This window comes from Pecten maximus, chromosome 3 (assembly GCF_902652985.1).
Source record: "Pecten maximus chromosome 3, xPecMax1.1, whole genome shotgun sequence".
Lineage (NCBI taxonomy): Eukaryota > Metazoa > Mollusca > Bivalvia > Pectinida > Pectinidae > Pecten > Pecten maximus.
The window spans coordinates 10,084,424-10,106,584 of record NC_047017.1 but is presented as its reverse complement, the minus strand read 5'-3'; the positions used below and the strand labels follow the sequence as shown (position 1 = coordinate 10,106,584).

The 22,161-nt window shown below is 36.4% G+C and overlaps 1 protein-coding gene across 5 annotated transcripts in view; it reads left to right on the top strand.

Moving 5' to 3' along the window:
- The first annotated feature begins 1,504 nt into the window (after window positions 1-1,504).
- The window catches only part of LOC117323153 (phosphofurin acidic cluster sorting protein 2-like), a 52,545-nt gene continuing 31,888 nt past the window's right edge, over window positions 1,505-22,161 (top strand). For all 5 annotated transcript variants that reach the window (XR_004531657.1, XR_004531658.1, XM_033878194.1 and 2 more), the window contains exons 1-6: window positions 1,505-1,630; window positions 6,594-6,681; window positions 12,206-12,295; window positions 17,404-17,529; window positions 18,034-18,190; window positions 18,973-19,139. Coding sequence is in view for 3 of the 5 variants with exons in the window: in XM_033878194.1 (XP_033734085.1) it covers window positions 1,524-1,630; window positions 6,594-6,681; window positions 12,206-12,295; window positions 17,404-17,529; window positions 18,034-18,190; window positions 18,973-19,139 (735 nt within the window). In the remaining 2 variants the exon portion in view is untranslated. The remainder of the gene's footprint in view (window positions 1,631-6,593; window positions 6,682-12,205; window positions 12,296-17,403; window positions 17,530-18,033; window positions 18,191-18,972; window positions 19,140-22,161) is intronic.

The window sequence follows — 22,161 nt, the reverse complement described above, 5'->3', positions numbered from 1 at the left end:
AAGCCTTCGACAAAGTCCCACATCGTCGATTACTCGAGAAAATTAAAGGATACGGAATTAGTGATCAGGTCACTAACTGGATAAAAGACTTCCTCAGCAACAGATGTCAAAGAGTACTAGTAAATGGAAAATCCTCAAAAACGTACCCCGTAGTAAGCGGTATACCCCAAGGAAGCGTGCTTGGACCAATCTTGTTTGTAATATATATTAATGATTTACCTGAAATTCCCAAATCAAATTCCCCACTTTTTGCGGATGATACAAAACTATACCGAGAAATCAGAAATAATAACGATAAAGACATTCTGCAAAATGATCTGAGCAAACTTGAACAATGGTCTGCAAAATGGCTACTAAAATTCCACCCAAACAAATGCAAAGTGCTCTCAATTAACTCCAAAGAGAAAAGATTATATTACATGTCAGGAACAACGGGTGAAAAATTAGAACTAGAAAGTATAACATCTGAAAAGGACATTGGAGTGACAGTAGATGAAAATTTAAATTTTAGAACCCATATCCAGTTGGGAGTGAATAAAGCAAATAGTATTCTAGGACTAATTAGAAGAACATTCACATATTTAGACGAAAAGATGTTCAAACTATTATTTAAGGCACTAGTAAGACCCCATCTTGAATACGCCTCAAGCGTATGGAGTCCCTATAAGACGAGGGACATCGATTTGATAGAGAACGTCCAGAGGAGGGCCACAAAACTCATACCTGGTTTTAAAAACTTGTCGTACCCGGAACGCTTGCAGAGACTGAAACTGCCAACCTTAGAACACCGAAGGAATAGAGGTGACCTAATCAACGTCTTTAAAATCGTGAAGAATATTTATGACGAGCGAGTCACAACAAATATGTTCCAAATGGACACCACCAGCAGGACAAGGGGACACTCGCACAAAATATTCAAAAAACGATGTAACCTAGACATAAGAAAAAACTTTTTCAGCTTCAGGGTAGTAGATGTTTGGAACAATTTGCCACAACATGTTATAGATGCCGAGGAGGTTAAACAGTTTGAAATTGCACTGGACAATCACTGGGATAATACCAACAAATAACTTGTGTATATATATGAAAAAGGACAAATTAACTCATTGCACACCAGATGTATATCACATTGTAAACATTGTAATATCAATTGATATGGACATAGAGGCTTACAGCCTGCGTCCATTATTTATCGTATTAAATCGTATTAAATCGTAAAAAGGTGCATCGAGTGTAGAACTCTTCAGCCTATTGGGATAGTAAAACATTAAGTCTCACTTCTCCTTAATACATTATAAGTCTTACAAATAAGAAGTTAAAAGTAATAAGATAACGAATTAGGTTTAGTGTGTTTAATTGTCTCGGATACAACCAATAGCGCAGTGATCTCATTTTATTGCCCTTACTTTACAAATTGACATTTCTCGTCAATGTTTACATTTTGTTCGATTGTATGAAGGATAAATTCCGAGAGATTCCGAATACTTGTGTTCTGCGCATGTCGTGTGTATAATGAGAGAATAATGGCGGAGAAAGTAGGGAAGACGACTGCCGTGGGGACTAAATCCATGCCCATGAAATTATTTGCAACATGGGAAGTGGAAAAAACATCTCCAAACTGTATCCCAAGGTCTGTATAATTTATTGTTTCGGTAGTTGTGCATGCACCATTTCCTGATGTGAATACTACAGTGAATGTCATCGGGTGCATGAAGCTGATTCATATGAAAAACTTGCACGATTGAAGAAATCTTTGAAATAGCAAAGCATCACTAATCACCAGTCATGCATACTAGATATGATTTGATTTGGATACAGTCGGTGTTAATACCAGACGTACATAATATGGACAAGTTTCTCCTGGCTGTGTACGTCTGGTCAATCGGTGTTGATAAATCTAGATTTGACAGGTGTGGTGTATTGGAGTGATGAGTGTATCAATCCCACACTGCCCAAGGGCAGCTAGTCTCTTTGATTACGTAAGGTAATCCTCAAAACGGACAACTCGGCTACTAAACCTTTGTCAAAGGAATTGAAATAACGGGCGGTGGTTTATCATTTGAATTATGTTCCTTTTTTGTTTCCCTTTTGCTACATGGTTCTTTTTTTCATAAAGTCTGGGTCAAATAAGACTTATATCGATGTCTTCCAGTGATTCCAGTGATTAATATGTAGTGGGTCACATTTTATATTCTAGGGGATTGTGTTAAGTCTAGTAACTTATACATGTCTATAGTTCATCTTTGACAAGTCTTTCAAAAAGAAATGATCTGGGTCTCTAAATCTGTTTTTGATTCTGGACTCAATATAATTTACAACACAGGTGATGATAAACCAACTGTAAGTCTAAATGCTGGTACTAAATGTGTTGTGTTGCTTCGGTGAGTTGAGGCCTAGAATTTCATGGGCAGTTTGATGAATTGTGGAAACAAAGCCTTCCCTGATCTCTGATGATCTCTGACACATGCTGTATATATATGTCACCTGGCAACTTAAGGGACTGACTTTCTGACTTAGGAACAGTGCATCTGTAAGACCCAAAAGACACACACCAGATATATACCACCTTCTGATGAGGGTATTTAGTTAGGCACCAACTGTAGCAAAGAGCATGATAAATTGAATTAATTTAGTGTCTCTGCTAGGAATCGAACCCGGGACTACTTGCTTACTAGTCTTTTGCTCAACTGATTAGGCCTTAAAGAGAAGTCTTCTCTAGCTAAGCAGAGTATTGCGGCTGGTATTTGCAAGGGTTACATACTTCCCATATACATGGCAAAAACTTGGCCTCAAGTTTCCAGAGTTTAAAGCAAGTGATGCTTTCATAAGTAAACTTCCTACAAAAAGTACTACAGTAACTGTATCAAAGTACAGAGTTATCGGTTTGTAATATTGTCTGCTCCCATTATCGTCGTCCTTCAATGTTGGTTGATTCTGTGAATGAAAAATGAATATGAATGGTACAATCAATTAAAAATGTTTTTCTGTATTATGTGGGCACTATAGTCTGTATTGTGTGGGTAATATAGTCAGTATTGTTTGGGTAATATAGTTGGTATTGTGTGTGTAAAATAGTCGGTATTGTGTGGGAAATATAGTCAGTATTGTGTGGGTAATATAGTCAGTATTGTGTGGGTAATATAGTCGGTATGGTGTGGGTAATATAGTCGGTATTGTGTGGGTAATATAGTCGGTATTGTGTGGGTAATATAGTCGGTATTGTGTGGGTAATATAGTCGGTATTGTGTGGGTAATATAGTCGGTATTGTGTGGGTAATATAGTCAGTATTGTGTGGGTAATATAGTCGGTATTGTGTGGGTAATATAGTCTGTATTGTGTGGGTAATATAGTCTGTATTGTGTGGGTAATATAGTCAGTATTGTGTGGGTGATATAGTCAGTATTGTGTGGGTAATATAGTCGGTATTGTGTTGGTACAGTAGTCAGTATTGTGTGCGTGATATAGTCGGTATTGTGTTGGTAATATAGTCGGTATTGTGTTGGTAATATAGTCGGTATTGTGTGGGTGATATAGTCAGTATTGTGTGGGTAATATAGTCAGTATTGTGTGGGTAATATAGTCGGTAATGTGTGGGTAATATAGTCGGTAATGTGTGGGTGATATAGTCGGTATTGTGTGGGTGATATAGTCAGTATTGTGTTGGTAATATAGTCGGTATTGTGTGGGTGATATAGTCAGTATTGTGTGGGTAATATAGTCGGTATTGTGTTGGTAATATAGTCGGTATTGTGTGGGTGATATAGTCAGTATTGTGTGGGTAATATAGTCTGTATTGTGTGGGTAATATAGTCGGTATTGTGTTGGTAATATAGTCGGTATTGTGTGGTGATATTGATATAGTCAGTATTGTGTGGGTAATATAGTCAGTATTGTGTGGGTAATATAGTCGGTATTGTGTTGGTAATATAGTTGGTATTGTGTGGGTGATATAGTCAGTATTGTGTGGGTAATATAGTCTGTATTGTGTGGGTAATATAGTCGGTATTGTGTTGGTAATATAGTCGGTATTGTGTGGTGATATTGATATAGTCAGTATTGTGTGGGTAATGTAGTCAGTATTGTGTGGGTAATATAGTCGGTATTGTGTGGGTAATATAGTCGGTATTGTGTTGGTACAGTAGTCAGTGTTGTTTAGGGACTGTATTGATCTATTGCATGAGTTACTTATTATGAATGTTTTATTATACTCCATTCCACTGTGACAAAAAGAAAAAAAAAACAAAAAAGAAACACAGATTTCTTCGGCAATTTTAGTGGATTTTCTTTTTTTGTTATGTTTAGGTCAAAAGTCAACCGATAATAATTACCAAGTTTTTTACCAACATTGTGTTGTTTAAAAAGTAGATTCTATATGTGTTTCATGTGTCTCAAATGAGACCAAAGCTGTAGAGTTTGTTATTTTGACCTAATGATATATATAGGCCTGTATTACACGTGTTATTTTGACCTAATGATATATATATTGGCCTGTATTACACGGGATAAATCTTTAGAAGTTAGTTTGTTTCTTTTATGCATGTATTTGTAAAGAAATTGATTAAAATCGATTGTAAATTAAAGTTAAAAGTGACTAATATGTTGAGTGAACACATTTTTTTTAATGTTCAACAACATGTGTATACAGTACACTAGTACTAGTCTATTTAGTGTATTGAATGACACACATATTTAAAAAAACTTTTAATTCATTTGTATACCAATGTTTTTTTGACTAATAGGATATGAAATATCGCTGTTAATTTGATACAGATTTTAAGAAATGAAGATTTCCAAATGTTTTGGTATTGACCTGTAAAGCTAATATTGCTCCATCATTAGGGGCTGTGTGAGTAGATACACCAGAGCTGTGTAGGTATAATACTGTGTAAACAAAACATTGTTGGTTTATCAGTACAGCTGACTTGACCTCTGTCAGATGTTCTGTGGCTCTGTACCATCATCCCATCAATGAAATGTTACCAGGCTCCTCTACTCTATACTTACAATAGGTCTATTTATAGAACAAGTCTCTTGTTTGTTGTATCAACTATATGTATAGACTGTCGTGGGACATTTCCTACCTCCTTACTGACGGGTGGGACATTTCCTACCTCCTTACTGACGGGGGACTATTGTATCAGTGATGGTGTACTATTAATGGCGATTCAGGTTAATATGAATGGTAGTTAAGTAACATTCAAACCCCATACTGAGGGAAGCTAAATTAATATTGTAGACTGATCATGATACCCACGTTCTGCTCTATAACTGTGAGAAAAGGAGATTAGTATGATGAATTTATCAAGTTCTACAGCTGTACCATCTTTGACCAGTATATATAAGGCTAGAAATAGTACATTAAATTGTTTTACTACACTATGTCTATCCTCAGTAGAAAGTGACAAAGAGACAGAAAATTGAACTATCACTATAATGAGTGGTATATATATGGTTCAAAGAAGGCCGTTGATGAAATTAATGCACCTATATACTTAATTAAAGATGGCTGCCATGTCGCCATTTTGAAAATCTTTCTGTCACTATCATTCTCCTGAATGGAAAGTAATGTCAAGACAGGGCATTTGTCAATGAGTTATGAATGTGGTCCTGAAATTCCGACCACTGTAGAGCTGCCATTGCTGTCATCTTGAAAATTGTGGATTGCTCCTTTTCCTGAACAATAGGTTATATCAAGACCTGACTATGATACAGAGTTAGTCATGGATAGCTAAGTTAAATATGTCCCAGTTTTGTATCCAAGGTAGCCAATGCCACTACTTTGAAAATCTTTGCTCGCCTGATTTAATGCGACATTTCTTTTAAGAAGTATCGTTGTATATATATATATATATATATTCTATGTAGTATTTTAGGTATGTCAAAATGTATTTACTTTGGTGGCTTTTGACTGTCTTAGAATTTCACTTCAGTAATAGATTGATATCAATAGAAGTATTGAGATGCTTTCATTTAGTTTAGTTGCAGTTGGTATTTATGTTACTGATAAATGCTGACTGTAAGCTATTCAGTTTATATAATGGATCTGTACATTAGCAGCATGTATCATTAGTTTACTTACAGATGAACGTTGAAAGGAAAAATCAGATTTACCCAGATATGTTGTTTTACATCATTTATTAGGATTTATTAGGATAATTAATGGATGCAGGCTGGAAGCCTCTATATCCATATCAACAATATATGTACATAAAATAAATAAATGATTGATTTCCAGTATATCAATTGCTATGAGGAAATGATTTCCAGTATATCAATTGCTATGTTTCCTCAATATATCTAAAATGTTAAACTTTAAAATGAATATTTTTCCAGTGTTTATCTAGCATTACTTCAAAGTTGTATACAGTATCTGCATCTATAATATGTTGCGGCAAATTATTCCATACATCTATTATTCTGTTACTGAAGAAATTCTTTCTTAATTCTAGATTACGTTTCTTAAATATTTTCTCAGAGTGACCTCTCGTCCTACTTGAACTGTCCATTTGGAAAAAGTTCTCAGTTACTCTATAATCATTAAGTTATCATGATCCTGATATGAAAAATTAATAATATTTATTTGTCTTTTCAGACTGTGTTCCCTCACACTAAACCGTCTAATTGTGTTGAAACCCCTGGAAAATGAAAACCATTCATTAATTATAGCAGTCAAAATGCAGGTAAGATTTACATCATTCCCAGCTTCTAACGATGAAATTATGTTCAGTTATAAAATTTAATTTAGTAACTGTTTAATTATATGAAAATCATCTCAAAGCTAGAACAATGTTATCTAAATTTTAAATTAAAGTAATACATGTAATAAGACCTGTTTCCCCTAATTAGACCATTTCTAGATTGCTTGTGTATATATATATATACTGTAGAGTATGTCAATTGTTTAAAATTAGAAATCTTGATTTCAACACTTGTGAACTTAAAATATTTAAGCAGTTAAAGGGACATCACGGTAAACCAATTTTTATTTTGTATTTTTTCATATTATTGGGTATATCTTTAAAACAAATATCCTTATGAACAGTAACCATTCGAATTTGATGATATATGTACATAAAAAACATCAATTATTAATTATAAAAAGGTTATCACAATTCGTTGATCAATAGTCTGAATATGCTAATTTTGTGACATATACGATAAACGCATGCGCACAACAAACTAAAACACATGGAAACAAAAATGGCTTCCAATGTGAATCGACTGCGGTTGGAAACGATAACAGCTTCCGCAATGAAGAGAATAATGGGAAAATGGATCAAACATAATCCTAGAATTAAACTGGGGAAGCAGTACAATACAGTTCAAACATGAAAACAGCAGTAATACGGACGCTGCTCGTATTCTGCTTGATTGCTGGATAGTAGGTCATGACAATCTCGGTAATACACAAACTCGGTAATAGTTACATAAACTCAGCAATATTTATACAGTCTGTACCAGAACATCGCTACTGTCACTATACTATATGTACAGTGTTTACACTTATTTACACATAAATATGTGTGCCACCGGAATATATACAGAACGTGTTATTTAACATTTAAACCACTGTATAATATCGTTATCCCAGATGGAATATTTCGCCTTGTAAACTATCGAGTGTTTGTGTTGCCGCGATTTCAAAACAGTCACGTGATGATCTAAAAATAATTTCCGCGCTAAATTTAGAGGGGGATTCCCAACTAAATCAAGTGGTCAAGCTGGACATAGGGATCGACTGTAAACATTTGGACAGCACAGAAACATAACTGGAAAGGAACAAAACACGTATATTCAATGAAAATTACAACGTTTTTACCGTGATGTCCCTTTAATGAATATTGAAAATAAGGTCAAAAAATAAAACTTAATATTTTACCTCAACCTTAAAACCAAGATGTGTTATATACCTGTAACTACTACAATGGAGAATTAGGGTGTGTTATCTGTATATTTATGGTAAAAACCAGGATGTATATATTAGCTCACCTGATCCGAAGGACCAAGGTGAGCGTATGCCATACCGTGGCCTCCTTTGTTCGTCATCCAGCGTCCATCTGTCAACAACTGACTTCTTCTTAACCGCTGATCATGTCAGAATTTCACCAAATTTAATAGGAAGCATCACTAGGTGGCTGGGATTCAGATTTGTACAAATGATGGGTCTGACCCCCCCAGGAGCCTGAGGGGCATGGCCAAAAGGGACCATTTGGCAATATTGCTATTAACAACTTCTTCTCTGGACCTAAGCAATGTATGACATTGATATTTCAGTGGTTGCATCCCTAGGTGGCTTGGATTCAAATTTATACCAATGGGTCTGACCCTGCAGGGGCCTGAGAGGTGGGGCCAAAAGGGGTCCATTTGGCAATATTGATATTAATGACTTCTTGTATTTTTGAAACTTTTGAGATCCCCAACCCCTAACCATATATAGCATGTATTGCTGGGCATCAAAGATAAACACGTATTGTAAAAATAGGTGGTGGGGTGTATCCTTACACTTGAACACTTTTGTTATGTTTTGTTATGAATCCGTTCAGATCCCCACATGTACACCATAGCATTGCTGGGTATCTAGAGATGAATACAATCCTGATATAAAAATAAGTCTAGGGGTCTTTCCCAACCCCCAAGGGACTTAAGGTTTCTTTAAACACAATCATGTTGAGTCTTGACTTTGTTTCTAGGTTATATCTTTGAATCAGTTGAGGTTCCCACCCCATAATCATACATATATACAATATAGCATTGTTAGACATTAACAAATATAACATGAACATTATTTTGATGTTTGCTCAAATAAACCAGGTGAGTGATACAGGCCCATTTGGCTTCTTGTATAACTACCATTATGGAGAATAATTAGGATATATATGTTTTCTGTATCGTTATGGTAAAAACCTGCAGGATATTACCAGCGAGAATTAGCCTTTATAATGAGGGTATTTCATTGACATGTATTTATGATAAAAAAGGGGAAATGTCACAAAAGTGGAAAATTAATGAAAACAAGGGTGGTCGGTGGCACAGCTGGCAATGCACTAATTAAGTGGCCGGGGTTCAATTCCCCAATCGGATGGGAACAGGTATATGAGGTCATCTGCCTGACTAAATGGATTTTCGTTTGGTACACTAGTTCCTCCCACAGTAAGAGCCCTTGCCCACTTCCATCTGGGCCAACAAGAGTGTTTAACTGTATGGTACTGAGGATACTATGGGAGTTTATGGACTGGTCATCAGTCACCCAAAAATATCCATATTCGCTTCGGTCCATACATATTTTTGGGTGACTGGCCTGTCGATAAACTCCCATATTGCCCAAAGAAACATGCAATATTTGTTGTATTATACCAAATTTCCCAACATGATCACATAATATGAATTAAAAACAGATCATTAGGTATTTATCACTGCGAACAGAATGAAGAATACGCAAAGGGAGATTTCTCTGTTTAGTATTATGACAACAATATATAGGATTGGCCCATTGTCCTTGACTCCGGGCCGCGCCTATATATACTAAAATAGACACGGGAGCAGCAGCTTCTAGAATCATATCGACACTAAAATGAATGAGGTAAAGCATCAGTTAATATAACTTGTTTTGTAATTGTTGTTAAATGAATTAAGTTTACAAAATGGAAAGTTGAGGTGTTTAATTGGATGGACATGTATATGTGAAACATGTAAAATTGTCTCCAATGTTCCAAGGAACTTTTTAGACACAAGTACATCATTTGTCTTCTGTTGACACTGTTTGGAAGGCAAAAAAATGTACAACAGATGCGTACATGTGTACCAGTAAACAGCATCGAGACAACAAAGATACAAAAATGGATTTCAGCACATTGTGTTGGTAATGTGCCTCCAGGCGCTCGGCAAACGTCATGGCAATGCAATCATGTAATATAACAAAGGAAATATTCCATATTTAGCTCACCTGCCCAAAGGATGTGTGAACTTCTGCTGTGGTGCAGAGTCTGTTGTTTGATTGTCCGGCATGGATATATTTCTTTAAAAAATTCAATCTACTTATTAATTAACCAGGATAATAATTATAATATTTGGCAGTTGTATATATGTTTGTAGCATCTTAGGATGGATGGCTATATATAGCTACTCTATTTGTTCAAATCAATCACCTTTATCCACTTTCAAGGTCACATAGGAGCCATGCAACGTCTTCTTTAGAATGATACCCTTTTGATGGAAATCTGAATAACTAGAAGACCAAGACTTGAAGTTGTATATTACAAGTACTAGCTATATAGCATGTTATCTAATTCAAGGTCACCCTGGGTTAAAAATAGTAACTTCCTTTGACACATATAAATCCCTAGTGTACAATGACAGTTGAAATGCTATAGCTGGCTGTGACAGTTGAAATGCTATAGCTGGCCGTGACAAACCTGTTTTTTGTGTCCGGTTACCTCTCATCTCCAGTTTAAATAGCTGTCAATACAGTGTACATGTATAATGATTACCTTCACAGGTTTTGTAAAAGTGAACCAGACATTTCCTTTTGTCATACGATCTGTATACATATATAGATATAGACTGAAGGGCTGGCTGTATTGTGATATGTATTATGTCAGGGCAATAAAAACTGGAAAATGGTGTTTCTTTGGGAAAAAGCACACATCCCAAATTTCCAGCATCTGAAAAAAACATTTCTTGATGTTTGGACAAAAGAGTAAATGAATACTTTAAAATTCCTTAATATATATATTAACATGAATTTATTTGGGTATTGAGGTTTGGTAACCTGCAGGCACTCCATATTGTAAATACTTTTATGTAGGGACTTTTGTAGCACATTATTGATGTTTTGATAAAGACTTAATTAAATATCATATCATTAGGTTTAGCAGAGGGTGATGTTTTGGGGGAGGGGGAGGTTTTGGGGGGGGGGGGGGTGATGTTTTGGGGGAGGGGGAGGTTTAGGAGAGGGTGATGTTTTTGGGGGAGGGGGAGGTTTAGGAGAGGGTGATGTTTTGGGGGAAGGGGAGGTTTAGGATAGGGTGATGTTTTGGGGGAGGGGGAGGTTTAGGAGAGGGTGATGTTTTGGGGGAGGGGGAGGTTTAGGAGAGGGTGATGTTTTTGGGGGAGGGGGAGGTTTAGGAGAGGGTGATGTTTTGGGGGGAGGGGGAGGTTTAGGAGAGGGTGATGTTTTGGGGGAGGGGGAGGTTTAGGAGAGTGTAAATGAGGACGACACTAGACTGTCACATTTATTAGACATTGGGGTGAGGTTGAGGAGAGGGTGATGTTTTGGGGGAGGTTTAGGAGAGGGTGATGTTTTGGGGGAGGGGGAGGTTTAGGAGAGGGTGATGTTTTGGGGGAGGGGGAGGTTTAGGAGAGGGAGAGTTTTGGGAGAGGGTAAATGAGGACAACACTTAGTACTGGGTCAACTCTGTCAGATGTTCTTGATATCAGGATGAGGTTTGGGGGAGGGTGATGTTTGGGGGAGGGTGATGTTTGGGAGAGGGTGATGTTTGGGAGAGGGTGATGTTTGGGGGAGGGTGATGTTTGGGGGAGAGTGATGTTTGGGGAGGGTGATGTTTGGGGGAGAGTGATGTTTGGGGGAGGGTGATATTGGGGGAGGGTGATGTTTGGGGGAGGGTGATGTTTGGGGGAGAGTGATGTTTGGGGGAGGGTGATGTTTGGGGGAGAGTGATGTTTGGGGGAGGGTGATATTGGGGGAGGGTGATGTTTGGGGGAGGGTGATGTTTGGGGGAGAGTAAATGTGAGGACAACACTGGACCATCTCTGTCAGATTTACTAAGATATCAGGGTGAGGTTTGGGGAGAGTAATAGAGGACAGATCAGAAATGGGTTACATATTGAACTACAGATCAACAGCATCAATGTTGTGAAGTTACACAGAAGTTTGGTTAGATTTCGATAGATGTTCAATACAAAGCTTCGGTTAAAGGGTGTTCCACTTCAGCCATAGTTTGTGTGACTACAGGAGGCATGTAATACACCAGTATAGTGTCATAGTTTCTCATTGTACTATATTCAGATAATATTACAGTACATTTTCAGGGCCTTTAACCTTTGTGTTTTGTATATTAACAATAATCTTCAGAGATGCGAGGTATTCCCCAATGGTATATACAGAGATTTCAGTCATAGTTAATAAGTACTAACCCAGTATTCTAGATCCCTGTCATTAATAAAGCTATATCAATTTTTTTTCAGAACTCTAAGAGAACTCTTCGCTCCAACGAAATCTGTATGCCATCGTCTGGTCTCCTGGATGTGGAATTGGATCTAGCCTTCTCTCTACAGGTAAACACCAAAGTTTTATGTTTGGGTCGGGAAAATGAGATTCTTATTGCATTTTCCTGAAATAGTAAAGGAGGAATATTTCTCAAACTTCACATGTAGGTCCCCCTTGTTCTTAATTAGTTTCGTACGTTCAGTTTTGAGTCTGAACTGAAAATTAAAATGGCCCACAGGCAGCCATCTTGGATTTTGACCGTCAAAGTTTGTTATCGCTATTTCTTGAGAAGTACAAAAAAGATATTTCCCATTAGACAGTCGAAATTTGTTTGTGACATTCAGAAAGTTCTTTATAAATCTATATTGTACCTCCTGTTATATTAGAGGGGAAAGAAGGGAAAAGTAGAGAAAACCAGGCTTTTATAGGACTTATACAGCCATTGGTGGGGACTAATATCCAACTGGGATCTCTTGTCTGAGTTTGTAAATGGTTTACAAAATTTCAGTTGACAACGTTTCTGACATTTTAAATTTTGCGACAGAAGTGTGTTAACAAGAAATGTGTGTTGATATTACATTGATCCATGAGACCCAACAGCTCTGTTGATGTGTATTGATGTCTAATTTCATGCTTTGATGGACTAACAAGGCATTAACAAGCTCATATATTATGGATTACAGACAGAGTTATTCTTCAATCTTCAGGGTGTTACATAGAGAGCAGGAACTCTTGGTCGTTTGATGGGAAATTTTCAGATTTATTTACCTGTTTGTAGGCTAAGGCAATAACATTCGAGGAAAATGTATCTTTATCAAACTTTGGTTCTGAATTCTTAGACAATGAATACAATATTGAGATGTATACTATATCTATCCAGTGATAAGCCTATTCCTGGTAATAAGCCCACTCATTCAAGTAAAAGTTCAGGTGAACTTGTTTTTGAACTGTGCTTATTCAAACAAATGCTATCATTGTCCAGCAATAAGCTTCTGATCTTGTCTCTCCCACTGTATGACAGTTTATATTGGGTTCAGCCTCCTGGATTAACTCAAGGTTAATTTCATACATATCTTCCTAGGAACCAGACAGCCTATGGAGGTCATATAGTCACATAAGGAAGACAATATAGTGAAATCTTTCCTGTTATTTTCTGATAACATAACCAATTAGTGAAACAAGCGTAGGGTATTACAATACATTGCCAATACCAGTCCCCGCTACAATTAGTAACAGTGACCTTGACACCAAAACTCCTGAAATTCAAACTTTTCCCAGATATTATGTTCCTTTATTATTGTGTGAAGTTTGATTCCTCAAGGAATGAAGCTACTAGAGTGCTGACATATAGGTCTATGTATATACATACATTGTATAAGGTACATAGGTATATAGGTACATACATACGTACAAGACAGAAATAAAATCATGCCAGAAATGAAACTATTAGAATGAAAAATCATGCCAGGAGATGAAGTTTTACAGTCAAATCATGCTAGGATATAAAGTTTTAAGGTGAAATCATGCTATAGCTAGGATATAAAGTTTTACAGTGAAATCATGCTATAGCTAGGATATAAAGTTTTACAGTGAAATCATGCTATAGCTAGGATATAAAGTTTTACAGTGAAATCATGCTAGGAGATGAAGTTTTACAGTGAAATCATGCTAGGAGATTAAGCTGCTTGTTGAGTGAAATCATGCTATAAGGTGAAGTTGTTAGAGAGAGATCATGCCAGGAAATAGTGATGCAGTGTGTACAGGAGAGGAACATAATTATGAGCTTCTGTGTCCTAGTCTGGACAAATGACTTAATGCATTAAATGTGTCCAATAGTACAGGGCTGTATATCCATCAGAGGCTGGTCGTTGTGTGAAGACATTAATAGAGAACTAATCAGGGAGCACTTCCTTCTTACTATTGACTAATTACCAGTAACCTTATATTTAATGTTAGAGATTGGTTTATAGCTTTTTGCTGCTGCTAAGTGCTGAAACTAGTTTCCTGTTTGCTGGCTGACCTAGGTGTTTCTGCAGTGTTGACAGTGTCAGCACTACAGATGATTTAGGTATGGATTCGTGGTTCGGAACAGGTCAATCTAGTACTGAGTATTGAAACTGACATATTTATCTTTGAAACAAAACTGATCAAAATCTATGGAAAGAGAACTTCCATACTACTCTAAGCTCTTAATTATCTTTGTGTAGTATTTTTTGTTGTTTTTGAAATTTTTTGCAGCTTCAGGCTTGTAATTTTCCATGCAGTTGAACCCTATTATTGGAAACAGTAGATATTTTGTCAGGAAAAAGAAAAGTTTCTGGTCACACAGAAGACATAGTTGTTTATAGTTTTTGTAGGCAGCCATTAATCTAATGCATTAATATTTCATAACTTCCGATTTCAAAAGAATGATAAGCTAAAGTGAATGCTAAACCATGTTGCTAGTCAAGGCCTTGTTATTTGAGGCTTTGAAATCCCTGTAATTAATATCAGGCCATGGAGTGTGATTACACCCAGCTATGAATGACTGAAGGTTCTCAATAACAGATTGTGTAACATGTGGCACAAGTATTACATTCTGATTAGATTTCTTTTCTTCCGTGACAAACTTGTCATTTCCCCGCTGAAGATACTGTTGGAGGAAATCTTAGAAATCTCATTAGGCATACGGAATACCGTTGATCTTGACATGAATAATGATCATTACGCTGAGAGCATGTAAAATTTGGTGGTAATTATCACCAGGCTTATAGACATCGATAGCCTGGTAGAACCAAGTCAATGTCATTATTGAGGAATCATTTTTAGCTCACCTGATCAGAAGTACTTGTGAGTTAATGGTACACAGATCAGGTTAAATAAAAATGACCTTAATGACCTTGACATTCATTCATTCTGGAACAAGATCTTTGAAGAATCTCAAGGCTTAGCTTAGAGGTATTTGATTGTGCTTACAGCTGTGGACAGTACTCTAATAGGTTGTTTAAATAAGTCTGATATATCTTTAATCCTAAAACAGTATTTTCTTGGATTTCGAATCTTGATGTGCTCAGCATGATGGGCATGTATCAGAGTTCAATTTGAGGTTGATGGCTTAAAAAACTAATCCTCCAGCAAAAATTAGCAGGTTTCCAAAAGTGATGTTTAGCGGGACAACTATGTACCTACGTGAAAAGGCTTATTATTCCCTCAAAAATGTGTCTATCACTTTAAAATGTAATTTTGGCACACACAAATTTTTGTATATTACTGAACTTAAACAAATGAACCCTAACATGAATTGACAATTCACATACACAGAGTAAATAATTCTCACATGTGGAGTACTTAATTGACACACCCTGACTACTTAATTGTCACATGAAGAGTTCTTAATTGACACATGTGGAGTACTTAATTGACACATGTGGAGTACTTAATTGACACATGTGGAGTACTTAATTGACACATGTGGAGTACTTAATTGACACATGTGGAGTACTTAATTGACACATGTGGAGTACTTAATTGACACATGTGGAGTACTTAATTGAAACATGTGGAGTACTTAATTGACACCTGTGGATTACTTAATTGACACACGTGGAGTACTTAATTGACACATGTGGAGTACTTAATTGACACATGTGAAGTACTTAATTGACACATGTGGAGTACTTAATTGACACACCAAGAGTACTTAATTGACACATGTGAAGTACTTAATTGACACATGTGGAGTACTTAATTGACACACCAAGAGTACTTAATTGACACATGTGAAGTACTTAATTGACACATGTGGAGTACTTAATTGGCACATGTGGAGTACTTAATTGACACATGTCAAGTACTTAATTGACACACACAGAGTACTTAATTGACACACTCAGAGTACTTAATTGACACATGTGGAGTACTTAATTGACACACGTGGAGTACTTAATTGACACATGTGGAGTACTTAATTGACACACCAAGAGTACTTAATTGACACATGTGGAGTACTTAATTGACACATGTGGAGTACTTAATTGACACACCAAGAGTACTTAATTGTCACATGTGGAGTACTTAATTGACACACCAAGAGTACTTAATTGACACATGTGGAGTACTTAGTTGACACATGAAGAGTACCTTATTGACACATGTGGAGTACTTAATTGACACACCCTGAGTACTTTATTGACACATACTGAGTACTTTATTGACACATACTGAGTACTTAATTGACACACACCGTACTTCATTGACACACTCGGAGTACTTAATTGACACACCCAGAGTACTTAATTGACACATACAGAGTACTTAATTGACATACTCAGAGTACTTAATTGACACATGTGGAGTACTTAATTGACACATGTGGAGTACTTAATTGACACATGAAGAGTATGTACGTACCTTATTGACACATGTGGAGTACTTCATTGACACACTCGGAGTACTTAATTGACACACCCAGAGTACTTAATTGACACATACAGAGTACTTAATTGACATACTCAGAGTACTTAATTGACACATGTGGAGTACTTAATTGACACATGTGGAGTACTTAATTGACACATGAAGAGTATGTACGTACCTTATTGACACATGTGGAGTACTTCATTGACACACTCGGAGTACTTAATTGACACACCCAGAGTACTTAATTGACACATACAGAGTACTTAATTGACACATTCAGAGTACTTAATTGACACACCCAGAGTACTTAATTGACACATACAGAGTACTTAATTGACATACTCAGAGTACTTAATTGACACATGTGGAGTACTTAATTGACACATACAGAGTACTTAATTGACACACCCAGAGTACTTAATTGACACACCCAGAGTACTTAATTGACACACCCTGAGTACTTAACTGACACACCCAGAGTACTTAACTGACATACCCAGAGTACTTAATTGAAACATCCAGAGTACTTAATTGACACACCCAGAGTACTTAATTGACACACCCAGAGTACTTAATTGACACACCCAGAGTACTTAATTGACACACCCAGAGTACTTAATTGACACACCCTGAGTACTTAATTAACACATACAGAGTACTTAATTGACACATCCCGAGTTCTTAATATGACCCTAGGATCAAGATGTTTTGGGCCACTTGTTTTGGTTTCTCCTGTAACAGTGTATGATACTGTAAGATCTGAATTTTATCATTCCAGTATCCACATTTTCTGAAGCGAGATGGAAACAAACTCCATGTCATGCTACAGCGACGAAAAAAGTACAAAAATAAAACGATTCTTGGCTACAAAACACTTGCAGTTGGCCAAATAAACATGGGACAGGTAAGTTAATGAATTCAAAGTCATCACTCACTATTGTCCAAGGTCAGGTGAGCTGTTTAGGCCTCTGGGTCTTTTGTTCATCTGGAGCTATCAAATTTAGATATTTTGTGTTTGTAGAGTTTCCAATATCCAAGTCATTGCTGTACTTAACTTTGAACATTGGTCACAATAAATGTTATTGTTTGGCCATGGCTTATGTGTGTATCCTTTCATGTTTTAAGTTACCATTTAACAGGAAACATTTTAGAGTCAACACAAACAATGGCCTCTGTTTTTCTGGTTATATAATGAAAGCTGTTATCAAGTGCATTAAGACAATATCATATAATTAATGTCTTTCACCAAGGTGAATATGAATACTTATTAATCCCAAAAATTGTCATAACTCTAAGTCAATATAATACAATTAATGTCTTTTACTGAGGTGAATATGAATACCTATCAACCCAAATATTGTGATATTGACTGATATTGATAATAACTAGTTGTATATGTGGTTGGTAGGTTCTACAGAGGTCAATAGACAAGGACCTAAATCTGTTCAGTGATACCAAAGAAAACAGCACAGTGCTAGTGGCCAAACTGACCATGGTGACAGTGTCCAGTCAACCAGTGGACCATGTAGAGAGTGACCAGAGGAAAACGGTTTCATCTGATGTTGGTAAGGTCCTCATGGATAAGGCTATAACAAGGGGCAAGTGAGCTAATGCTATGGTGTGTCATTCATCATCATTTCCCTTCAAAAAATTATAACTTCCCAATAACCAAATAGCCTGAACCCTGCTATTAAGCATGTAGCTTCCTTGAATAAAGCCCAATATGTTTTACTAAAACGGCTGACCTTGACCTATTTTAAAGGTCACAGTCAATGGACAACTTTGTTAAAACACTCATTTTCCTATGATAAATTGAAAGACTTCATATTTTGATATTTGGCAAGTTTGTTCTGTGATGAAGTGCAACACAAGTTGTAGAAAGAATGGCCTTAATCAATATTCAATTGAGTCACTCGGGTCAAGTTTGTGAAAAAAAAAAAAAAATGATAGGACTTCTTTCTGATTAATTGAAAGGCCCAGGATCATATTTGGTTAGTATTTTGCTGGGAGGAAGCAAGACAAATTTTGTGGAAAGGAAATGACCTTGACCTATATTTAAGGTCACAGGAGTCATTCATCCGGGTAACTGAAAAATCCGAGGATTATGATATGTTAGATGTGTATATTGTGACATTGGAAAGAAGGGTACAAACACTGGGATTCACATCAGTGACCTGAATCAAGTTTGTGATTGACATAAATTAAAAAATTTCAACCAAGTATGTTTTCAGCGACTTCAGAACAGGTGAACATTTCGGGCCCATTTGGCCTCTTGTTGAATTACCAATAAGTTTATGAACACATTTTGTATCTAAAGTTGGTGAGAATGTCAACTGTTTTCTGATAGATCGTTCCCCCGATGTTGACAACGACAGCGATGATGACTACCCTGATCATGAAGAATGGTCAAATGATGGTTTCAGCGATTGTGATCACACACTAATGGAGGATGACGGACGAACTCGGCCCAGGAAAGTCAGCCGGGGTAACATACGCCCGGTACCTCGGGGACGAGTAAGTAGAGATCAAGGAAGACAATTAACTGTTGGATATGTTCTTTTCTCACATACACAGGAGTAACCCACGGTTACTAGGGAAAAGATCAATTGATCTCACACAGGGGGGTACAGCTGGCCTGCGCTATATAACGCTGCTCACAATAATATAATGTCATCATTTTATGTTGAGTAACCATGTCATCAATTTTGATGCACTTTCCAAGATGCATTATAGATTGCGTGATAAAAAACTTTCATGAAAATAAACATTTGCTTGGAAGTACAGTAATCCCTCGACCTATCGCCACTCGATAATACCGCCACCCTCACATACCGCCACCTTGTCCCTTAGAACGGATTTTTGCACTCTTTAATTCCCCCGTTAAGTCCGCCACCCTCGCATACCGCCATCCGCCATATGCTTTCAAGAACAAATGTGCCGAATCACTGTATATTTCCCTCAATTTCACCGCCATGTTTTAATCGCCGTGGGACTCTTTAGTGTTCTATTTTTAGATACGGGTACTTCCCCATTCAAGCACAGGTGAAGTTACGCTTCAGTGATTCTATTCGCTGATTGAATCGTCATCGGTATTGACAAGAGGAATGTTTGTTTTGTAATAAAATAAGTTATGAATTCTACTCACATAGTGTATGTGTAAGACTGACTGTCCGACAATTTGTTGACGCCGATAAACAGACAGAAATTACCGAAGTGCAGACAGAAAGCGACATTATTGACTACGTTACAAGTTTTGACGACAGTGAAACGGACCTTAACACTGACGATGACGAACCACAACATATTCCGAGCGGAACAGAGGCAAAAGCCACTATAGAAACGGTAATGCGATTTCTAGAAACGTCGGACAAAACAATATAATTAGAAATAGACCCTTGCAGAATGATTTTTAAAAAATTATCGAAAATTACCACAGACAATATGCGACAAAAGCATATCAGTGATTTTTTTTACCAAACTACAAAAACAATAATCATGTTTAGTTACTTTTACTGTTCAGTACCTGAAATTGAAATGTTTGTGTTTTCTGATTTGATCACAATAAAAGACATTGGATTTCTACATTTTTGTTTTTGTTAAATTGGATACTACCGCCACCCTCTTTATACCGCCAATTACAACAAGAACAAAGGTGGCGGTATAACGAGGGTAGACTGTATGTGAAAAAAATTGTCAAACATGGGTCTGTGCAACGAACCCTCGTTTAAGAGTTTGGCTGGCCAGCTCGAGGCTTGCCTCATGCTGACTTGCCAAAGTTTGAAATATCCCTGTCCACGGGACAGACTTATGTTAGATTCTATTAATCTGTAACATTTCCAGACAGGCAGAAACTCTAATTTAAACTGTCTCCAGTAATATGCTGAATAAATCTTTGTGTGACTACAGGGGAAATAGTGATAACTTTTCAGTGGCAGAATCCCTCTAGATAAGTTGTGCTCTTAAACTGTCAAAGATACATTGCCAACTCCCTGTAGCAGGAAAGTCATATGTCAGTTACAGTGATTGTGTGTGAAAGTATTAAATATCATTTTGTTGGAAATGTCAGAGGTTTTACACCCTATCTTTGAACATGAAACCATCTTTAATGTCAGGAGCCAGGTATTAACTAAAATACATAACGTCAATACCAGGTTTGGTTTAAGGATTAATTTAGAGGAAAAATAAATACAGTATATCCACGCCAGATAAATACAGTATATCCACGCTAGATAAATACAGTATATCCACGCTAGATAAATACAGTATATCCATGCTAGATAAATACAGTATATCCACACTAGATATATACAGTATATCCACACTAGATAGATACAGTATATCCACACTAGATAAATACAGTATATCCACGGTAGATAAATACAGTATATCCACGCCAGATAAATACAGTATATCCACAGTAGATAAATACAGTATATCCACGCTAGATAAATACAGTATATCTACGCTAGATAAATACAGTATATCCACGCTAGATAAATACAGTATATCCACGCTAGATAAATCCAGTATATCCATGCTAGATAAATACAGTATATCCACGCTAGATAAATACAGTATATCCATGGTAGATAAATACAGTATATCTACACTAGATAAATACAGCATATCCACGCTAGATAAATACAGTATATCCACGCTAGATAAATACAGTATATCCACGCTAGATAAATACAGTATATCCACGCTAGATAAATACAGTATATCCACACTAGATAAATACAGTATATCTACACTAGATAAATACAGTATATCCACGCTAGATAAATACAGTATATCCACGCTAGATAAATACAGTATATCCACACTAGATAAATACAGCATATCCACACTAGATAAATACAGTATATCTATGCTAGATAAATACAGTATATCCCCGCTAGATAAATACAGTATATCCATGCTAGATAAATACAGTATATCCACACTAGATAAATACGGTATATCCACGCTAGATAAATACAGTATATCCATGCTAGATAAATACAGTATATCCTCGCTAGATAAATACAGTATATCCATGGTAGATAAATACAGTATATCTACACTAGATAAATATAGTATATCCACGCTAGATAAATTCAGTATATCCACGCTAGATAAATACAGTATATCAACGCTAGATAAATACGGTATATCCTCGCTAGATAAATACAGTATATCCACGCCAGATAAATACAGTATATCCACAGTAGATAAATACAGTATATCTACGCTAGATAAATACAGTATATCCTCGCTAGATAAATACAGTATATCTACGCTAGATAAATACAGTATATCCACGCTAGATAAATACAGTATATCCACGCTAGATAAATACAGTATATCCACACTAGATAAATACAGTATATCCACGCTAGATAAATACAGTATATCTATGCTAGATAAATACAGTATATCCACGGTAGATAAATACAGTATATCCTCGCTAGATAAATACAGTATATCCACGCTAGATAAATACAGTATATCCACGCTAGATAAATACAGTATATCCACGCTAGATAAATACAGT